Source organism: Psammomys obesus, unplaced genomic scaffold (genome assembly GCF_907164565.1).
Source record: "Psammomys obesus unplaced genomic scaffold, mPsaObe1.curated_primary_1811, whole genome shotgun sequence".
Lineage (NCBI taxonomy): Eukaryota > Metazoa > Chordata > Mammalia > Rodentia > Muridae > Psammomys > Psammomys obesus.
In genome coordinates, this window is record NW_026591086.1 from 7,716,304 (window position 1) to 7,735,922 (window position 19,619).

General features: G+C 51.2%; 1 protein-coding gene and 1 long non-coding RNA gene across 9 annotated transcripts in view; one reads left to right on the top strand and one right to left on the bottom strand.

Moving 5' to 3' along the window:
* Sorbs3 (sorbin and SH3 domain containing 3) overlaps window positions 1–16,513 on the bottom strand; it is a 27,780-nt gene extending 11,267 nt beyond the window's left edge. Inside the window, exons 1-11 of one of the 8 annotated variants that reach the window (XM_055610007.1) lie at window positions 16,456–16,513; window positions 15,783–15,928; window positions 11,415–11,559; window positions 11,053–11,170; window positions 9,517–9,710; window positions 7,252–7,315; window positions 3,385–3,423; window positions 2,568–2,661; window positions 721–811; window positions 431–517; window positions 277–330 (exon numbers count right to left, since the gene is read on the bottom strand). In XM_055610007.1, coding sequence (XP_055465982.1) covers window positions 277–330; window positions 431–517; window positions 721–811; window positions 2,568–2,661; window positions 3,385–3,423; window positions 7,252–7,315; window positions 9,517–9,710; window positions 11,053–11,170; window positions 11,415–11,559; window positions 15,783–15,889 — 993 coding nt within the window. In that variant the 5' untranslated portion in view covers window positions 15,890–15,928; window positions 16,456–16,513. The other 7 variants (XM_055610006.1, XM_055610004.1, XM_055610005.1 and 4 more) reach the window with 7 other exon arrangements.
* LOC129679031 (uncharacterized) lies at window positions 14,567–19,100 on the top strand. Its single transcript, XR_008720470.1, has 4 exons — window positions 14,567–14,636; window positions 15,052–15,565; window positions 15,847–16,074; window positions 17,024–19,100. It is a non-coding gene; the product is annotated as an uncharacterized LOC129679031 (long non-coding RNA).
* The last annotated feature ends 519 nt before the right edge of the window (window positions 19,101–19,619 follow it).

The window sequence follows — 19,619 nt, forward strand, 5'->3', positions numbered from 1 at the left end:
CACACACACACACACACACACACACACACACACACACACACACACACTCAAGTATACAATCCTCCTGCCCATCCACATGTGTGTGTTTACTAATCATCTACTGTGTTCAGGCACTGTCCTTGGTGGCTGAATGGAGATGAATGTATGGGACTGGGGACAGTTGGAACCTTGCATCTATGGCCTTTATCCATGGCTACTAAGACCACATTTCCCAGAGACATCCTTGCTTCCTGCTGACACTGGAGTCTTTCCCCCATTCCAACCGGCAGCACTCACCTCAATGGGCTGGTTAGGCTTCTCGGCAGGGTCATCCACCAATGGTTTCTTGGGCTGCAGGATAGGAAAGTTATGTCAAAGAAGATGAACTCACTTGAAACAGGCTCCAGCTGAGGGTGTGTCCTGTCCTAGAGGACTCGGCTAATAATTTCACCTTATACCCAGATTCTAGTTCTTGCAGAAACTGGTTCCAGGAGTCATCTGTCCAGACACTCTCTACTTTCTCTCGATGTCTGGGTACCTGCATGGATGTGGGTGGCCATCAGCTTGAGTGGGGGACACTATGGTTGGATCCAAGTCCAAAGGCAGGCCCTCCTGATATGCCCACCAGCCCCTTCTTAAGCATGCAAGCTGAAACCAGGGAATTATCTGCTCTGTGTTGGCAGGTAAGTGTGGCCCGAGAACATGCAGCTAGGGATGGTATTGAGGAGCAGAATGGTCTACCTGATTTGAGGGGTGGAACCCCGAAGAAGTTGACCCAAGATTATAGTTAAAGGTGTTTCTAGATGTTTCTTCAGAGTGGTTCCAGTTTCTTCTGAAGAAAGAGAAAATGCCACGTCAGCTCCCTTCTAGAAAACTGAGGCAGCTCAATGCGGTTGCGCACACCTTTGATCCCAGCAGTCAGGGAGGCAGAGGCAGAGAATTGTAAATTCAAGGCCAGCCTGTCTACAAAGCAAGTTCAGGACAGCTAAGGCTACACAGAGAAACCCTGTCTGGAGAAACCGGAAAAAAAAGAAAAGAAAATCGAGGCATAGGTGAGAAGGTAATCAAAGGAGAAGGGGAAGGGGCTGTACCCCTTCCTCTACCACTGTCCCCATTCCTACAGAGGGGGTCTACCTGCCCCCTTACTGTGGAAGTAGTATTGTAGGACAGACAGTGTGTGAGTTCTGCTTTAAATCCAGCCTCAGCCCCTAGTATCTACGTGACCTAGTAACTATGGCAAGCTATATTGAACCCTGGGCTCAACGCTGGTAAAATGGGTGACTCGCAGGAAACATTGCTAGGCGTCCAGCAGAAGGCCTATTCAAACATCGCCCCATGGGTGGCCAGGATCTCTCTTGTGCCTTGAACAAAAGTATCCTGCGTTTGTGTTTGGTGTGGTGTGTACCAGTGCAGTTGGCTTTCAGGCCGCTATAGCCAAGTGGTCTTTTAAACCACGGCCCAGGATGCAAGACTACGTACAGTTCCAATGAAAACCTGGGGGCATCTCTGTCCAGGAGAACCAGGCACATTATTTTGGGTCCTTGAGCCTCAGGTCCATGGGGCTTGGATCCAGTGATAAAACCTATGTGGCCAGCTTCAGTCACTGTGGTGCCTGTCCACCTTAGTTTTCCTGTAAGGTTTCTTTCCCGGATAGCTTTCACATCCCAGCCTCTGGTTTTAGTCTGAAAATTACCCAGGAGATAACTGAATAGAGCTTATCAGATGATGGCATGTCTGACCACAGGGTGAGGATTCGTTGCCTATAATTATGACTCTGTTCTCATCTTGACAATAAAAAGGTGATCATGAGAATGGAATGTGCTGGTTTGCAGTAGAACTTCCTTCTCGTCCTATGGCAACCAGTGTGTTAGCATGTTTGCAGACTTGCTATATGCTAATCACAACACAAGATGCATACACTTGCTCACCCAGACCTAGAAATCTCACCCCCCCCCCACCCCCATCATCCCCACTTAGCAGATGGCGATACTGACACTGAAGCTCAATGTCGAATAACTAGTGACAGCACACCGCCCTGGACCTCAACTCTGGGTTCAATCTGGACTTTTTGTCACTACCTCAGTGATGACAAAGGCCACAGCTCAGCGGTCTGAATTCTAACCCGTAGGGGCACACGCAGCTGGTGTACTTAACCATTGAGCAGAGTTCCAGGTCCCCGAGGTGGAGCCCAGCACCTCCCAGGCCAGGGGAAGAAGTTCTTCCTTTCCCTCTCTGCAGGGCACATCTAAGCCACAATCTGGCAGAGACCTGGCTGGGTTCATCCATGCTATAGGTTTTCTCTCAGTGTTTAAAGTAGAAGGGCCACGTGTCCAAGCCGCCGCTAGCAGCCTCCACCCCCAGGGCCCTGGACACACATCACTCATGGTCTCTGATGAACAACAGGAGTGGGTCTGTACCTGGCTACCTCTGACCCTTGTGAGTTGGAATATCTGCAGTGATGGAGGAGCTCCTCTGAGCCCCTCTAGAACCCAGTGGAGGCATAGAAGCTCTCCTGTCTGCTCTCAGGTTGTACCATCTTTGGCCACAAGGGGGACACTAGTCTTTACATTGCCACGCCCACAGCTCACCGGCTAGAAGTCACAGTGGTACCAGGCCTGGAAGCAGGTTTTTGCTGGGGCCCTGGATGCCTGGGTTCTGCAGAAGAGGCTCCCAAGGAAACCACTGGAGGTGAAAGAAAATAGATGAGGACTAGAGTTGGCAGAGTTCTTTAAGGCTGTGGTACTCACCTCCCTTCTACCACTTGGATGACAGACTCACAGAGACAGAAATGGGCTCCCTGCTAGTACATGGGCTTTATACCAACAGCTTTATGATACAAACTCATCAGAACAGGTGGTATCTGCACTTCACAGATAAGAAAAGAGAGGCCCAGGGAAATCTGGTCAGCAGATAGCAAAGCAAGTACTCTCTGGACGTAGAAGGTAGTCTTAAACATCTTCTACCAGGGGATTCAGTGTTACCAGAGGTGGCCCTTAAAATCCTCTTGTGCGCATTATCTCCCTCTGTGGCCTGGCAAGGCTACACCCCACAGGGGGAGGTGATCAAAGAGCCAGCCACTGAGTTCATGTCAGAGACAGCCCCTGCTCCCCTTGCCATGTAGCCAGCCTTAACGTGACCTGATAGGATAGGGTCAGATAAAAGGGGAGGAGGTCCTCCCCTATCTGGGGATTAGGGAAAGGGCATAGGAGGAGAAGAGGGAGGATGGGTAGGATTAGGAGGAGACGAGGGAGGGGTCTACAGCGGGGATACAAAGTGAATAAATTGAAATAAATAAATAAATAATGTTAAAAAAAAAATCCTCTGTGTGGAATCACACCACCCAGAAAGCCCCCAAGCTCATGCAGCAAGTCTCCAGACTCAGACCAGTGAACCCACACCCCTCACCTTTGGGTGAGTCTTCCAATGTCCAGTCTGACTGCAGGTCTGGGGAACAGAAAGGACCAGGTCACCAATGGAACACAGAGTGAGGACAGGGTGCTCCAGGAGCCTTGCCTAGCGGCTCCCAGCCTCCCTTCTGCCTAGAGCAGGGGCTGAGGGCTGAGTCAGGGCCTGAAGAATGTCCTGAGGGAGGGAAGGAATTAGGAGGGCAGCCCTTGGGAGGGCTTGAAATGCCTGGCTCTGGCAGACTTTAGGCCTGGGAGAGCCAAAGAGTGGGGACCACACCCTTCAGGCTCTCCTGATTATTCCCACACATACCCTTCTCCTGACAAGCTGGCCTGTCCTTGCCATGCCAGCTTGGGGAAGCTGTGCTTTCTCTCCTCTCTCTCTCTCTTTCTCTCTCATATTTCCCTTCTCCAAGTACACCTCCTTCTAAAATGCTTTACATCTCACTTTGCTCAGAACCACACTTTGCAGAGTTCAGGACTTTCAGAGGTTTGGGTGAGGGAAGCACCTAGGAGGAGACTGTAAAACCCAAACACCTTTCTTAGGAGCCTGCCTTCACCTCCCTCTGCTCCTGGGCCGTCTGCTTTTCCTCACAGCAACCACACCAGCACATCTCTAGCCCTCACTCTGACCAAGGACTCAGGACCTCCATGGCCTTATGGTCAGCTCGACTCCATGACAGCCTTTGTCACAGCTCTTTCTTCTGAAACTCCTTTCTCTCATCTGGCTGCAGGGAGGCTATTTGGCTCTCCCTCTCTCTCTCTAGAAACATCTTCAGTCTCTAGGCTGCTTTCCTCTTGTCAGTGGGGTTCCTCAGAAGCCACATGCCTAGGGGGCTCAGTCCCAAAGACTGTGTCTCCATCTTCTTGTGTGATCCTGGCTTTTCAAATACATTCAGCCTTGTTTCCACAGGATCGAAACCCATGGATTCAACCAGGCCCAGTTTGAAAATGTAAATCACATCTGTGCTGCACATGTACACAAGCTATTACTTCTCATTGTTCCCTAAACAACACAGTACGTATTGCTACTAATACAGCATTTACTTTATATTAAATATAAGTATTGTTGGGCGGTGGTAGCACACGCCTCTAATCCCCAGCACTCAGGGGGTAGAGGCAGGCAGATCTCTGTGAGTTTGAGGCCAGCCTGGTCTACAGAGCAAGTTCTGGGACAGTCATGGCTACACATAGCAACTCTGTCTCAAAAAGCAAAAATAAAAAACATATATAAGTAATCTAGAGGCAATATCAGGTCTCCGAGAGGATATAGGTAGGACTACTTATACCTAAAGTTATTGTCCTTTTAAGTTTATTTTATATGTATGTCTGTGACCCACGTGCGTCCCACATGGAGGACAAAAGAAGGTGCCAGATCGCCTAGAACTGGTGGTACAAATGGTCATGAGCTGCCATGTAGGTTCATGAACCTGGGCCTTCTAAAAGAGCAGCCTCTTCTTGTTTTTTTTTTTTTTTGTTTTGTTTTTTTTTTTTGTTTTTGTTTTTTTTTTTTTTTAGAAAAGGCTTTTTATTTTTATTAATTACATATACAGTGTTCTGCCTACATGCCAGAAGAGGGCACCAGATCTCATTATAGATGGTTGTGAGCCACCATGTGGTTGCTGGGAATTGAACTCAGGACCTCTGGAAGAGCAGCCAGTGCTCTTAACCACTGAGCCATCTCTCCAGCCCAAGAGCAGTCTCTCCAGCCATTTCAGTTTGTGTGTGTGTGTGTGTGTGTGTGTGTGTGTGTGTGTGTGTGTATGTGTGTGTGTGCATGTGTGTGGACATGATGTGCATGCCACAGCATGTGTGTAAGGGTCAGAGGGCAACTTGCAAACATCAGTTCTCTCCTGATGTGGGTTTTGAAGATTTTCAGGCCTGGGAGCCTTTACCCACTGAGTCATCATGCCAAACCGTTTTTCAGTTTTTCTTTGAGGTAGGACCTTACACCGTAGCCTAGGTTGGCCTAGAACTCATGGCAGGTTTCTCGCCTCTGCTTCCTAGTGAACCATCATGGGGTCCTATGCCCATAGCTTTGCATATGGCACTTTATAAAAGGAACTTGTTCTTGCAGGGAACCAATCTCCTTTGGATACTGAAGGATGAGGATGGTGTTATGTATTCCCACAATTCGAATGTATAGCCAACCCATTGCTGAGGACTGGAAATCACCATCTTTTTTGAGAGTCCCAGCTATTTCCACGTGCAGCTTTAGACCTTGCCCCTGAACTAGCCATGGACATTCCACTGCCTACTCCACTTGGGTGTGACATGCCTGGAAAACCAAAAGCCTCTTTATTGTTGTTTTGAGACAAGGACTCATTATCTATCCCTTGGCTGTCCTGGAACTCACTGTGTGTAGACCAGGCTGGCCTTGAACTCATAGGATTTTCCTGCCTCTGTCTCCCCAGTGCTGGAACTAAAGGTGGGTGCCACCATGCCAGCCTCTAAATGCCTCTTAACCCTGCTCCCTCTGCAGTCTTCTCTGTCTCTAAGCAGTGCCAAAGCCAGGCACACTCCTGTGACCCCTGAGGCAAGGAGACTGGGAGCTTTACGTCAGCCTCAGCTACATGGTGAGGTCAAGGCCAGCCTGGAATACAGGAGACCCTGTCTGAAAAATAAGAGCAGAACAGCAGCTTCATCCTTCAACTTGCTCAGGATTAAATTCGCTCTTGATGTTTCACGCCATATCCAATCATCAGCAAGTATCAATGACTGTGTTTGAAATGTCCCTGGAATCCCTATCCCATCCCATCCCACTGCCCACTGCCCTGGACTAGTGGAGACTGGATAAGAGCAAGGGCTTCCATGGTGACCTCCCTACCGCCAGCTGAATGGGTGTCCCTGTTTCTACCCTCTCTTCTGTGTCTGGCAGTGTGGGAGATCCTTCCAGCCCTTGTTAGAACTGGGCTCAGAATTCTTCAGAATTGCCCAGGAGTTCCACGTTTCTTGTCTAATAAAAGCCAAAGTCCTCTTAGGGACCCTCAAAGTCTCATGAGACCTGACTCTATAATTCCCTTCTCACTCCAGTCCTGGCTGGTCCTGAAAGGGCCAGGTGTGCTTCACCCCGTGGGTCTTTGGAGCGCCCTCTGCTGGCACATGTCTACCCTTTCTAGACAAGGCCTCTTCCCCGGGGTCCTTCCCTGCCTCTTCTGGGTGAGGTCTCAGCCTAACTGCACTGGTCACTCCCCAGCCTTCTCTGATTTTATTCTAGCCCTTTCCACCATCTTCTTCTTATTCATCTTCCTAGAACAGTGCTCAGCACACAGTAGGTCCTCAGACAGTCAAGGACTGACTCAGTGCACAAAGGGCCTGTAGGGAGCTCATGTTTGGCTCAGGGATGGCTGCACTGGGCCAGGGTTGGCTGCATTGGGGCTTTTAGAAGATACCATGTTTCCATGGGTGGCACTGTGGCCTAACCAGAAGTCCAGAGGGATCCCAGGAAGGCCCCAGAGGACACTGGGAAACTTCACTATCCACCCAGTGATGCTCTGGAGGCCACTGTTGGCCTCAAACATTAGTGGAAAAGAGAAACTCCCTCCGTCTCTCTCTCTCTCTCTCTCTCTCTCTCTCTCCCTCCCTCCTTCTCTTCTTCTTTTACCCCCTTTTTTTTTTAGATTTTGAGATACAATTTCACTTTGTAGCCTAGGCTGGCTTCAATTCTGTGATCCCTGCCTCTGCCCCCTAAAGGCTGGGTTTACAGGCAGCGATTTTTTTTTTTTTTCATCCTGTTTTCGGGACTGCTCACCTTAGAGCTTGGAGAGAGGAGCCAGAAGAATCTTATAAGCAAAGACATCCCCATTTCTATCCCTCCCACACATTCCAGGTTGCTGGGAGTCTATCGGGCCCTGGGAGGGTATCTAACCTGGTATTTTTCGGTGAATTTGCTGGAACATTCTCCGATACCAGTCTCTGGGGCTGTCAACACTCTGAGATCAGAAAGTTCAAATTAGGTCTCCTTGCATACCCACCCTTCTCAGGCCTCCCTGCCACCCATCCTTCCCAATGACAAGGCACAAGAGCCTTCCTTAATGAGACCTTTCTCCGGGCCCCTTTAAATCCCTGTAGATGGCTGAGGTCTGGGGAATGTCTCTGGTGGTGGTGGTGGTGGTGGTGGTGGTGGTGGTGGTGGTGGTGGTGTGTGTGTGTGTGTATGCCTGAGTGTGTACAGGTACATGTGTAAACCTCTGCGCATGTACCTGTGGAGGCCAGAGGACTATTACTTTCCACCATGTGGTTTTTTAAAAATTTTTCTTTCCTTTGTTATTGGTGGGATGTGTACATGGTCCACACATATGTAGAGGCCAGAAGATGATTTATAGGAAGAGGTTCTCCCCTGATATCCTGTGGGTTCTGGGGACTCAGGTCATCAGGAATGTGGCAATATCCTTTATCCACTGGAACCATTTCACCAGCCCGCTACCTAATTTATTTTTATTCATTTTTTAAAGATTTTTTTTATGTTTCTGAGTGTTTTGCTTGCATCTCAGAGGTCAGAAGAGAGGGTTGCATTCCCTGGAACCAGAGTTATGAACAGTTGTGAGCTGCCATATGGATACTGGAGACCAAGCCTGATCCTCTTCAAGGAAAAGTTCTCTTAATCACAGAGCCGTCTCTTCAGCCCCTTATTTTTATTTTATTTTATTTCTGAAACCATGTCTCACTGGGTAGCCTTTGGCTGGCCTAGAACTCACTAGGTAGACGGGGCTGGCCTTGAACTCACAAAGATCCTCCTGTCCCTGCCCCTGCCTCCATAGTGCTGGGATTAAGGGCATCACCACTCCTCAAAAAAGACAATTGGTTTTGAGACAGGCTCTCCCACTGAACCTGGAGCTCAGTGTTTTCTCTAGACAGGCTAGCCAGGAAGCCACTGGGATCAGCCTGTCACGCCTACCAGCAGCTTTGGGATTTCGGGCACGTATTGTAGCCCCTAGCTTTAATACCGAATTTGAAATTAAGCGTTTTACCCACTGAGCCTTCTCCCAGCTCCTTTTGTGGCAGCTTCATGTGGCATGTTGTGCATGAATTAAGACAGCTGGAAGAACGCCCTTCAGTGTACAGAATGATGACCCTCCCCTGTGAAGTGGAGAATGATTTACGTTCCTTCCTCATGTTTCTACAAATCTGCGTGTGTGCATGCCTACGCACGGCACATGCACATGAGTATATGTTTGTATGGGTGTCGGTGTGGTTGTATGTGTCTGGGCACGCATGTGCAGATGGAGGTCAGAGGTCAAGCTCAGGTATTATCCCTCAGGCACTGTCCACTTGTTTATTTTGTTCTCTTTTGTTTTTTGAGAAGGGTTTTTCTGTGTAGCCCTGGCTGGACTCAAACTCAGAGATTTGCCTGCCTCTGCCTCCGCCTCCTATGTGCTGGGATTATAAGCATGTGCTACCATGCCCAACTTCTTCTTTTTGATGTAAGGTCCAGGGACCAGAACTCAGATCCTCATGCTTGCATGCCAAGCACTTTAGTGACTGAGCTGTCTCCTTCAGTTTTCCTGCTGCTTCCATAACGAGCATTTCGCTACACGAGGAAACAAAAACAATGCTGTAGAGAGAGAGGGCATTTCACAAAACCCACCACGTGTGGACCTTACAAAGCAGGAAGGGTATGTGACTGTAAGTAAATATGGCTGGCCCAAGATATGAAGGCAATGGAAGGGTGGGGCCCCAGTAGTCCTGGGTGGGATACAGGATCCTCCCCTGCCTGCCATGGCAATCTCGCTCAGGACTCACTCACTCAGCCGATAAACAGACAACTATTTTGTGTGGCTAGGCCTTCGGGGATATAAAACTAAGAGGCCTCCCTGCTAGGGTGTGGCAAGGCTGATTCAGGGCTGCAAAGGGTTGGTGGGGAATGGGATGGGAAGGACCCAGCTCTGCCCCCTACTGGCTATTTAAGTTTAGGCTCATTAATCACCCTCATGGTGCCTCGGTTTCTGCTTGTATAAAAGGAGAGTAATTCCGGCAAAGATGCAGTGACTTTCCATCTTTTGAGATCTGTACCGTGTAACATGTATGTGACTCCGACACACAAGGTTACACTCACCCCGATTACACTCACACAAACAGAATTTGGGAGGCTCTCTGGGCCCCCTCTGTCTGTGACCCCCAGCCCTGGACTCACAGATCGGGGAGCAATGGGCATGCCGCTCTCATCCACAGGCCCGATTCCCTCGTACTTCACCCAGCGCTTGTCCCGTCGCTTGCTGTCCTTGGTCCATGTGGCTGACCAGTTCTGGGCATGCTGGGAGGCAGGCTGCTTCGGTCTCGCAGAGGGTCGGCTCCCAGGGCCTGGCCAGGTCTGATACCATGCTGAGTCTATGAGAAGTGTGTAAGAACATTAGCTGAAAGGCAGCTGAAAGACATATCCCACATATGTCCTTGTTTGTCTTCTCAGAACATTGATCCCTGTGAGTTCAAAGTTTCAACACCCCTTCCTCCACCTCCCCTTATTTGTTTGGCTGGGCGATGCAGACTCCACCATCCCCGGAGGCGCCTCCTTGTTTATTTCTTAATTTTAAGAGGAGTTCGAGGCAATCTGTGTCCATCCACACCCCATTCTGTTTTCCTAGTGTGATTCTAAGAGTTTGCAGAAGGAGGGCTGGGAATCATTACTTGTATTAAATGCTGGGGACATACCAGCTAGGGTGTGGCAAGGCTGATTCAGGGTTGGTGGGGAATGGGACGAGAAGGACACAGCTCTGCCCCCTACTGGCTTTTTAAGTTTAGGCCCATTAATCACCCTCATGGTGCCTCGGTTTCTGCTTGTATAAAAGGAGAGTAATTCCGGCAAAGATGCAGTGACTTCCAGTCTATGCCACTATATATAGCACAGACAGACAACAGCCCTCAGAGAGGTCAGAAACTCATTTCCCAGGCATGTATTCTGTGTCTGCAACTCCCCCCTAGAGTATTTAGTTTCTAAGTAGTTCAGTATAATGGCATAAGTGCTTCAGGACCACAGGGTCAAGGGTGTGGATCTCCATGCAGCCTCACCTACTCTGAGCATCTCTGAGACTGGATCCCCACTGGGAAGATGCCCATGGTCGACCCTGACTTTGCCTGGATGTGGATGGGTTAGATGAGGTTAGGCTTGTGAAATGCCTGTTCATTGTTGCCCTGCTGAAAGCATCCAATAGTCGTTAAATGACTGAGGTCCTTTGCACAGTGTCTGAATCCAGGGAATGCTCAGTAAAGGATGCCATTTCTGGCAGGGCTGGGTTTCACTGAGAAGTCCCCAGGAGCTCAGAGACCTTAGGACTCAACTGTCAGGCTCTCAAGCTGCCCTCTCCTCCAATGTCCTTTTGGGTTGCATGAGAGTCCTAAGTGTCCAAGTGGCCCAGTTCCTGTCCATTCTTAAGCTAAGATTTCTCACCCTCCTATTTGAATCACTGGCCCTGGTTACAGTTCCCTTGACCCCTAAGGCCACGGCTTCCAGAACATGACCTTCCCTTGTCAAAAGGGAGGGAAGGGCTGTGTCAGCCTGTTCTCTCTTCAAGGTTCCTTTCTCAGGATCAGCATGATCACCCAGAGAACCCTCAGCTGAATTCATAGTTCCCTGGGGAACCCTTCTCATGGCCTTGAAAGATGCAATCCTTCCATCTGGCACAGAAAACTTGCCCCATCCCCTGCATAAGGGGATCTTCCCAAGCAGACCCACCTGAATGCTGGGAACCATCTCGCCTGGGTGAGGCATAGCCATTGCACACAGTCCTGGGCGCAGGGTCATGGAACTGGAAATTAAGGGTGTTGGAGCCACCATTCCGGATCACAGGCACCTGTGGGGAGGGGCCAGGAGCAGCAAGCTCAGGGCCCAGAGGTTGCTCTGGAGTGGGAAAGGATGGCAACTGGGCATAGCCACAGCCTGGCCCCCTGGGGGAAGCCATGGAGGCTCTCTGGAGCTTTCTTCAGACTGTCTTCCCTCCTTATGCCTTCAATCCTCTGCTCCCCCTCCTGGCCTGCCAGTGTCCTCATCAGCTTCTGGCCCACCAGTGTACCTTTTTTTCCTTGCTGTTCACTCACCCTTGTCCCCCGGGAGGATCGGCCTATATGGGCCCGGAGGTGACTAGGGATGAAATCGTCCAGGCTGAGCCCATCGGAGAGGCCTTGCATACTTGGGTCAAAGTTGGAAGACACAGGATGTGGCAGCTGCTCCTTCGTGAGTATTCTGCAGGGGAGGAGGAAGGAAGGGAAAGCCTTGCTTAGCTGGACTGCCTGGGACCTCTTGACTCAGCCCACTGGTGGGGGGAGGAAGGTAAGTTGTGGGAGGGAATTATGGCCAGCTGGGTGGGAGCTCAAGGACCCAGGAAACAGGCGGCTCTGGGCACGGGCCTGCAGGCTGCCAGTGAGGACTCCGGGAGGCACAATAGACTGCTTGTTAGGCCTGGGGCAGGACTCTGGGTGGGAGTGGGGGAGGGGAAGCCAGGCAAGGAGGAAGATAGGGAGGTTGGCCAGGAGCAGGCCTGCAGCCCACTGACCACCCCTCTGGGGCTCTTTGTGTCAGGATAGCCAGCTCTCCTAGAGGGATGGCACAGGGGAACTAGGGCAGCTAGCAGAGAGGACCTGAGAACACAGGACCTTGTTTTCATTCTGCCCCAGGGGCCAGGAGCAGCAAGCAAGCAGGGCCCATTGCTCTGGAGTGGGAAGGGATGGCAACTGGGCATAGCCACAGCCTGGCCTCCTGGGGGAAGCCCCAGGTACCATCCACTTGCTCTCAGGCACAAGGGCAGCCAGCATCAAGACCACCTCCCTGCTGACCACTGGGAAGCAGCCAGCAGTTCACTCATCCCTACCCAGGGCCAAGGAGAGCATGGAGGAGCAATGCTAGGCAGGGGAACCACTCCTTTTGGGATCCAGGGAATGTGGGCTGCCCACTGGCCTCCTGTGCCAATCACAGCTCCAGAACACTCAGGGCCAGTGCTGGGTGGATGGAAAGCAAAGCAGCAGATGACAACACAAGAGGACCTTTTCCTGTCGGGGGGGGGGGTGACACTAAATTTTGGAAGTTGCTGTCTTGCACACTCACAAACACTCCTGAACCTGCAAGCTTGGCTTTTGGAGGGAGGAGCCTCCCTGGCTCACAGCATCATGTCTGACAAGCCAGTAGGTTCTTCTGCTTCACTCAGGGGTCAGCAGAAAGGATCTCAGGGCACCTGGGAGATGGAGGTGAGCAAAGGGGTCCACAAAGGTGGGTGCAAGAAGACAAAAGAGGTTGTGCATCATTCATGGGCACAAAGGGGCTTTGGTGCCTAGAGAGCTGTGGTATAGAATCTGCATCTCTTCATCTTCATGGCCAGATGGGGCCCTAGTGAAATAAACTTACACCACCCTTTGGACTGGGCCTAATCAGTCTCAGATATGCCTGTGGGGTTTGTGGTAGCTCTTAGCAAGGACACTAGATTTCTCAGGAGGTGTCCTGTTTGTGGTAGAATATATTCAGTGTTATGAATCTGACTGGGGGTGGGGGTAGGGTGGATCATGAGAGCAGCATGGGAGTTAAAAAGAATGTCAGCAGGAGTGCGCACAGCAAACAGTCCTATGACTGGCACGAGGGCTGTGGGGGACTGAGTGGGGATGAAGACAGGACAACAGAGGCCTGTGGGCCCTTGTCTTCTTGCTCAGTTCCTGCTCACTGGAAAGGTTACAAAGGAGGCTAGGAACAGCAACCTCTCTGGTCTGCATTGGTGGGTATTCCTTCAGACATCTGAGCAGCCTGTTGGGGAGCCAGCCAATCCCCGGCTTTGTGGGGTGGGGAGGTTGAGTCTGAGGGAGGTGCGGCCCACCAGCTGGATCCAATTAGAGCTCTTACCAAAGGCCAAACACACAAACACCTCCCAGCTCTGGCTGCCTGTGCTTCCTCCAGGGGAAAGTGAGGCAAGGTAGGATTAAAGCCTGAAGAGGCCTGGGCACGCCAGCTGCAGGGCTACCCCTCCCTGTTCGGCTGATGGCTCAAGGCCAAGTTACCCTCAGCATCAGCAGTTGCACCGATCAGCTGACAGGCCTTCCTTCCCTAATATTACTGTCCCACCCTCCCAGGGAGTCCAGAAGCGTCTTCTTCAGGAAGAAGATTCAACACCCCCCCCCCCCCATCACCACCTGGTTTCAGGAGCTGTTGACCCCGGGACACCTCAGTCTCCTCCTCTCCCACTCAGCTCCATGTAAAGGCACTCCTGAGAATACACAGGGGTAGGGGCCACAAGGTGGTCCTGGTCTTTCTCCCTAATGTCTCCAGGCAGAACCTAAGGAAGACAGAGGCTTCCTGGGTAACTGCTAACTGTCCATCGTAGAACAGAAGGTGTCCAAACACCTCTGGTGAGTTCCTAGAATTCAGGCAGCCCGGCATCCTAAGCAGCCCTCTCCAAAGGGCTGGAAGAATGAAGTGCTTCTAGGTTTGGTAGACTCCTCACCTCAGAGTGAGGCCCCGATGGTGGGAACTTTGCCCTCTGCTTTTCCAGGTCTCATCCAACTACAGCTCCCCGTGGACGGAGTCAGGGTTTTTGAAATTCACTTTTTTTTCTGGATGGCAGGCAGTGGAACTCCGCACAACCTCAGAGACTGCGACCCCGGGGGAGGGGCTCTATGTCTTTGCTCCTGTCTGCCCCAGGCTGTGTCTTGCCTCCTTCCCACCCTTTTAGTCCCCGCACCTACCTTCCCCAGGCGAGCAGGTGGAGGAGCTTGGGCCTGCCCAGGAGGGCAGGAGCATCCCAGCCAGCTCCTGCGTGGTGCGGCCGCGGCGAGCCCTCCCTCGGGGAAAGAGGGCAGGGAGAAGTGCGCTGCCCTCGTGACTGGTCAGGACGCTGGGCCAGACTGGGCGCCCAACGAGGAAGAGGGAGACCCAGGGGGCGAGCTGGGAGGCCAGACCCTGAGAGTAGTGCGGCGGGAGGAGTTTGGGGCTCGGATTTGGACTGTGGCTGTGCTGAGGTGGAGTGGAGGTTCTGGCTACTCCCTCCGTCACTCCCGCGAGTGCCCTCTGTCCGGGCGGCGCGCCGCGGGGACGATGTGGCCCATTGCCCAAGGGGCCGGGCCGTCCTGGAGGCGGCTCCGGGATGGGCCACCGAGGGTCCCTGGGGAGCCTTCTGGGTTTCCCAGATCCCTTCCCCGGCCCCCACCACAAAACTGGCGTCGGAAGGGGGCGGGCGAGCTGGCGGGGGCCACTCAGAGTTTCCAGCGACATTTCCAGGGTGTGGGAAGCGAACTGCTTTGCAGAGCCAGGACAGAGGGCAGGAGTGATTAACCGAACAAGCCGTGAGTGCCAGAGCCCGGGTGGAGCCAGCTTTAGATACGCAGCCCGCAGCCTCAGAAAGGCAGGAGACAGGCCCGGAGGCAGACAGGCTGGGACCGAGATAAGGGAACCCCGCAGTCAGGGTGGCCCAGGGTTGAAGGCAGGGCTCACTCGGGGAGAGAGTTTGTGCCTGTCTAAGCGCGCGAGGTCTGGCGTTTGCAAACAAACACACGTGTCCTGGCAAACGTGAGGATGCTCACACACGTGCAAAATTTAGGGAGGAAATCTGCCTAAAAAAAGCAAGCCGCTCCCTGGACGTGCCGCAGCCCTGCAGAGGATAAGGGTGGGGTCGTTTGGGCGGGGAATGAGGTTAGGAGGGTCTTGGTGTTCCCTTTCACAGAATTTGTTTTGATCCTGCTCTTCCGCTGTTCCCCGCAGTGATGACGCGCGGATCCCGAGGACACCACCCACTGGCTCCCTATTCTCTCTGACCCTCCTCCCTCCTCCCCTCCACGTCCAGTCTCCTAGCTGGCAGGTTGTGACAATGGAAACCCTCAAGTACTTCTATAGCCCGTGACTCACTCCTGGGATACCCAAGTCCCCCAACAAACCAGCCAGTAAAAAATGGTTTCTGATCCACTTCAGCGACGTGTCGGGTATGGTAGGTGACAGGTACTGCAGTGTGATTGGTGCCTGGGCCAACCTGAGTTTTAGTGGTTTTCAAGCACATCACAACCCCCGGCACCCTCACCGCTTATTTGCTTCACATTTCCCCAGCTGTGGAGAAAGACCTGTTTGTGCTGCCCTCAAACAAGATCCCCTGGGAAACTTAGGCCAACAGCTCAAGAGATGACCGTGCCGGTACCCACATTGGTGCGGGTCTTGGGGAAGCGGCTTCGCAGGCTTCCACAGATGCCAACCTGCTAACGGGGCTCCAGTTCCCAGATGTGAGGTATTTTTAACAGAGGCAGGTATTTCACAGTACGGGGTGGGGGAGGCTAAATGAGATGCCCTATGAGGGTGTCTCTTTAGAGAGAGGGATGATGTGGTTACAAGAAGATACTGGAGGAGCAGAGGAGTTCTGAGACCCGTTCAACCCAGGGAACTGGCCTCTTCTTTCCCAGAGGGATTAAAAGTACTACCCATTTCCCTCTTTCAAGTTTTCCCACCTGTCAGGGTCCTTGGAACTAAGAAGGACCACATCACTTTCATTGTCTTCCTTCCTCTCCAAAGATGACAAAGGTGAAGATCTTCCAACTCCAGGAATCCTGGCCATTCCCCTCACCAGCAACTTCTTGAGCTCAAAGGCTCTGACCTGGACTCCAAGATAAATATTTAATGTAGACGGTGCTGCTGAGCTGTGAAAGGTCCCAGCTTCCTGTTTCTCACAAGAGAAGGCACAGCCTGGGCAAGGAGCTGAAGCCTGGCTACCAGTCCCATCTCTATGGAAATGGGAGTCCGGTAAACAGTCTTGGAGTTGGGGGGGGGGGGGCAGCCATGCAGCACTGGGCTTTTTTTTTTTTGCTTAGCTGCTTCAGCTCTGCCTGGCCACTCAGGCCTGGGCTGGCTTATCATCTCTCAGGTTGGAACCCACTATGTTCTCAGGTATTCGGATGGCCTCACAAAATACAGGATGCAAGATGGCTAGGGCTACAGGGCAGTAAAACCCAAGGAAACTTGAATAATCTCCCCCTTTCTGCTCATATTTAGGGAACATTCTTCCTCTTTTAAGAAGATTAAGGAGAAAAATGTAGCAAGGTTCAGAGAATGGACTAAGACCCAGGTGTCTGGTTTCCTGACCCCTCCCCCTAGCTCCAGCTCATTGCTGCCTGACTGACTCACAGCTGGGCAGCTTCCAGAGTCATATTAGAGCCAGGTAACATCGTCCCGGAGAGTGCTGCCCTGGTCAGTATGTCATGCTCTGCCTCCTGCAGGCCCTCCTGTCTAAGAGGGACTTCCTTCTTCCCTATTAGTTGGCTACCTGCACACCTCAGCCATGGCCTTGGGTCAAGGACTGCCAAGGCCTCCACAGCCACCTGAGCCCATGTAAACACAGTTACGTAACTGCTCTGTTTTCCCTGGCTATCTGATTCCAGTCACCAGGAGCCCCACCCAGCCTCAGGCAGCCAATTCTGTCCTCGGCACATTCCCCACCCCTCAGCCCCACAGTACGCTGTCCTCTGCCACCAACTCAAAGTACCATTAGTCAAGTGAGTACCGATTAGTGTTGGTGAGAGTGTATCATCTGGATGAGTCACTGACATCTCCTCTGCCACATGCCCCCGTCCTCCATGTTAGATAGAAGGGTGCCTGCTATTTGCTTCCCTCGGACAACCTTCAGTACATTCTTCAGGTAGGCTTTCATATCCATTTTGATTTGGGCTCATAGAAGAGTTCTCTCTCTCTACAGACCTGAACGGAGTAGCCAAGAATACGGAGACTGTTCTGGAGGGGACAAGTAACCCAACAGCAAGGAACTGAAGCCAAGTCACCACCGATATACCGGCACAGACCTCTCGACTCTGTTTCCTCCCTGGGGCCATCTCCTGACTTCAGCTCCTGCTGTACTGCCAACTAAGCTCTATCAATGGCCCCACGTATGCCAGCTACTCACAGGAATAGGGGCAAGCGAGGGAAAAAAGTGGAGTGACCCATTTTGGGGCTCCAAGGGATCTCTTGTGCACCGCCCTATCTGGAAGTCTGAATTTGTTTGGTTTGGTCACTGCAAAGTGAAGGAACTCTGGGGGTTGGGGACCTGGGGGAGACAATAAGAAAAAACACAGTGCAGGTCAAGGATGGTCAATGTCAGACCTGGTAGCCAGGATAGGTATGTAAAGCCCACAGAAACAAGATCTCAGTCCTACTTTGCATTAAATATTTTCATAGCACACATATCAGAAGCACCTCCTGGCTCTCAGCATCTAAACCCCAAAGGCTATGAAAAGAATCAGTTCCTGCCAAGTTTATCCAGCCTGTTCTCCAGGAGGCCCCAGCACTGACTAACATCATACCCATCATGCATTGCTTTTCACGGGTGAACAAACAGATGCCATGGGCAGACAGGATGCCTCTGAGAAGGACCAAGCTAGACAGGCTTCCTTCAGTTCTTACAAAGGATGAAAGGAACAAGTAGCTGTCAGCCCTTGAGAAAACAGACTTCACAGGAGAGGATAAATGAATGATGACCTCAGAGGGAATGCAAGCCAAGTTAGATCAGCCACAGACAAGGCCACAGAACCAGGGGCTAAAAAATTAGGTCTGCCTCAGCCTTCCATCTCAGCTCAGGTAAGCTGAGATAAGGGAGACAGAGAGGGTTGACTGGCTGCCCAGAGGAGACCATGAGGTAGAACACTAGTATCCAAACAAAGGCTAACCTGTCTTTCTGCCTCCTTGAATTCTAGGGTGAACTGTCTCTACTGCATCATCACGAAGACTTGATTTACCTCTAAGTGTCAAATCCACTGTCCAGAGTAAGCAGATTTTTAAATAAAATCTTAGAGGAAAAGCAAGAAGCAGGACGACGAGGAGCAGGAGGAAAGCCATCTTTGCTCAGAGCAGACTACAAAGTAGGGATTAGATCCTGATCTAGCAGGGGTCACTGTGACTCAGTGTTTCATCCTTCTTTCCTAGGCTCTTGAGCAGCTTCCCACGACCCTGTAAATGAGAGCAAACATTACCTCATCTCATTAGGACTTTAGCTAAGGGATAAGGCCACTGTTAACTCAGGCTGTCACTGGGATAACAGAACATAAAATGCTCACTTGGCTTTTGTGCAGCTAAAAATCTGGGCTCATTTTTCTGGTCTGCAAAATTGCACAGGGTGGCTCTATTTGATGTCAACGTTGCTATTTGGGTCCAGCAGATCTAGATTTAGTCTTTCCACCTCTGTTGTCATAATCTGTCCAAGTCCCTCTCCAGGGCCCCAGCCTTTCCCTATCTCCACCCCCATGCTGTAGAGTGATGCTTATCTGCTCTTGTGAATTCCCAGCCCCTTGGGATCTATCTGCTTTTCAGAGGACTCCAAGCTGCTCCGGTACTTCTAAGCTTGATAGTATGATTCTGCATCGACTCCCTCTGGCTTCTCACTTTTCTCAGGCTATCTATGGTCATATGCAAACTTATTAAATGACCACAAAACATACTTTTGTGCTTAGTAAATACTATATTTTCTGAGTTATCGTTCTTCTTTTTCCCTCAAGGAGGGGCCTCTGCTAGAGAGGCCACAGAGGATCAGGGGCTAGAAAAGAAGTTAGTGGTGGGCATAACTCCAAGAAGAGGCAAGAGGCTCTTTTCTGGGGGGAAAGCGGAAACTCAGAAGAAACCATTAAATCAGAAACTATGGCTGGAGGATCCTTTCTTGAAAAGGGACTTCACTGGCATTGTCAGAGATCAGACAAGACATCAGAAACCAGGCTTTCCCTCAACTCTGGAATTTAACTGGGTCAGGGCCAAATGATCAGTCCCTCTACTGAGGAAATAGACACAGGGAAGTTATCCTTCCATTTTAAGGGCATTTTCATTTTTAATCTTACAACTTCCAAATCACAGTAAGTTCTTACACTTCTATTCATGAAGACTTGTTAGTATCCCGTTAATAGGTAATATTTCTACAACTGTCTTTAACAGCAAGCAAGAGAATGCAAGCTAACCTCTAAGCACAAGTAAACAGGCCATTATTCCAGACGGCCACCAGCTAGACCGGCATGTTTTTCATCATCTAGGCAGAAAACCAGGAACCAATCCTGGAAAGGGTCAGGTGACAGGAAAAGAGAGCTACGGGTTAGGATGGTGTGAGGAGGGAACAGGAGGGGCTCCCAATGGCATCTTCACAAAGGTTCAGGGACAAATGAAAGCACATTTTTTTCTCTCTCTTGTTTTAAAAGCAGGTTTTCCTTATGTAGCCCTAGCCAGCCTGCCGTTTACTGTGAGGTCAGGCTGGCCTCAAATTTACAGTGATCTTTTTGCTTCGTCATGTGCTCAGCCCGAGACATATCTTTATCACCCCA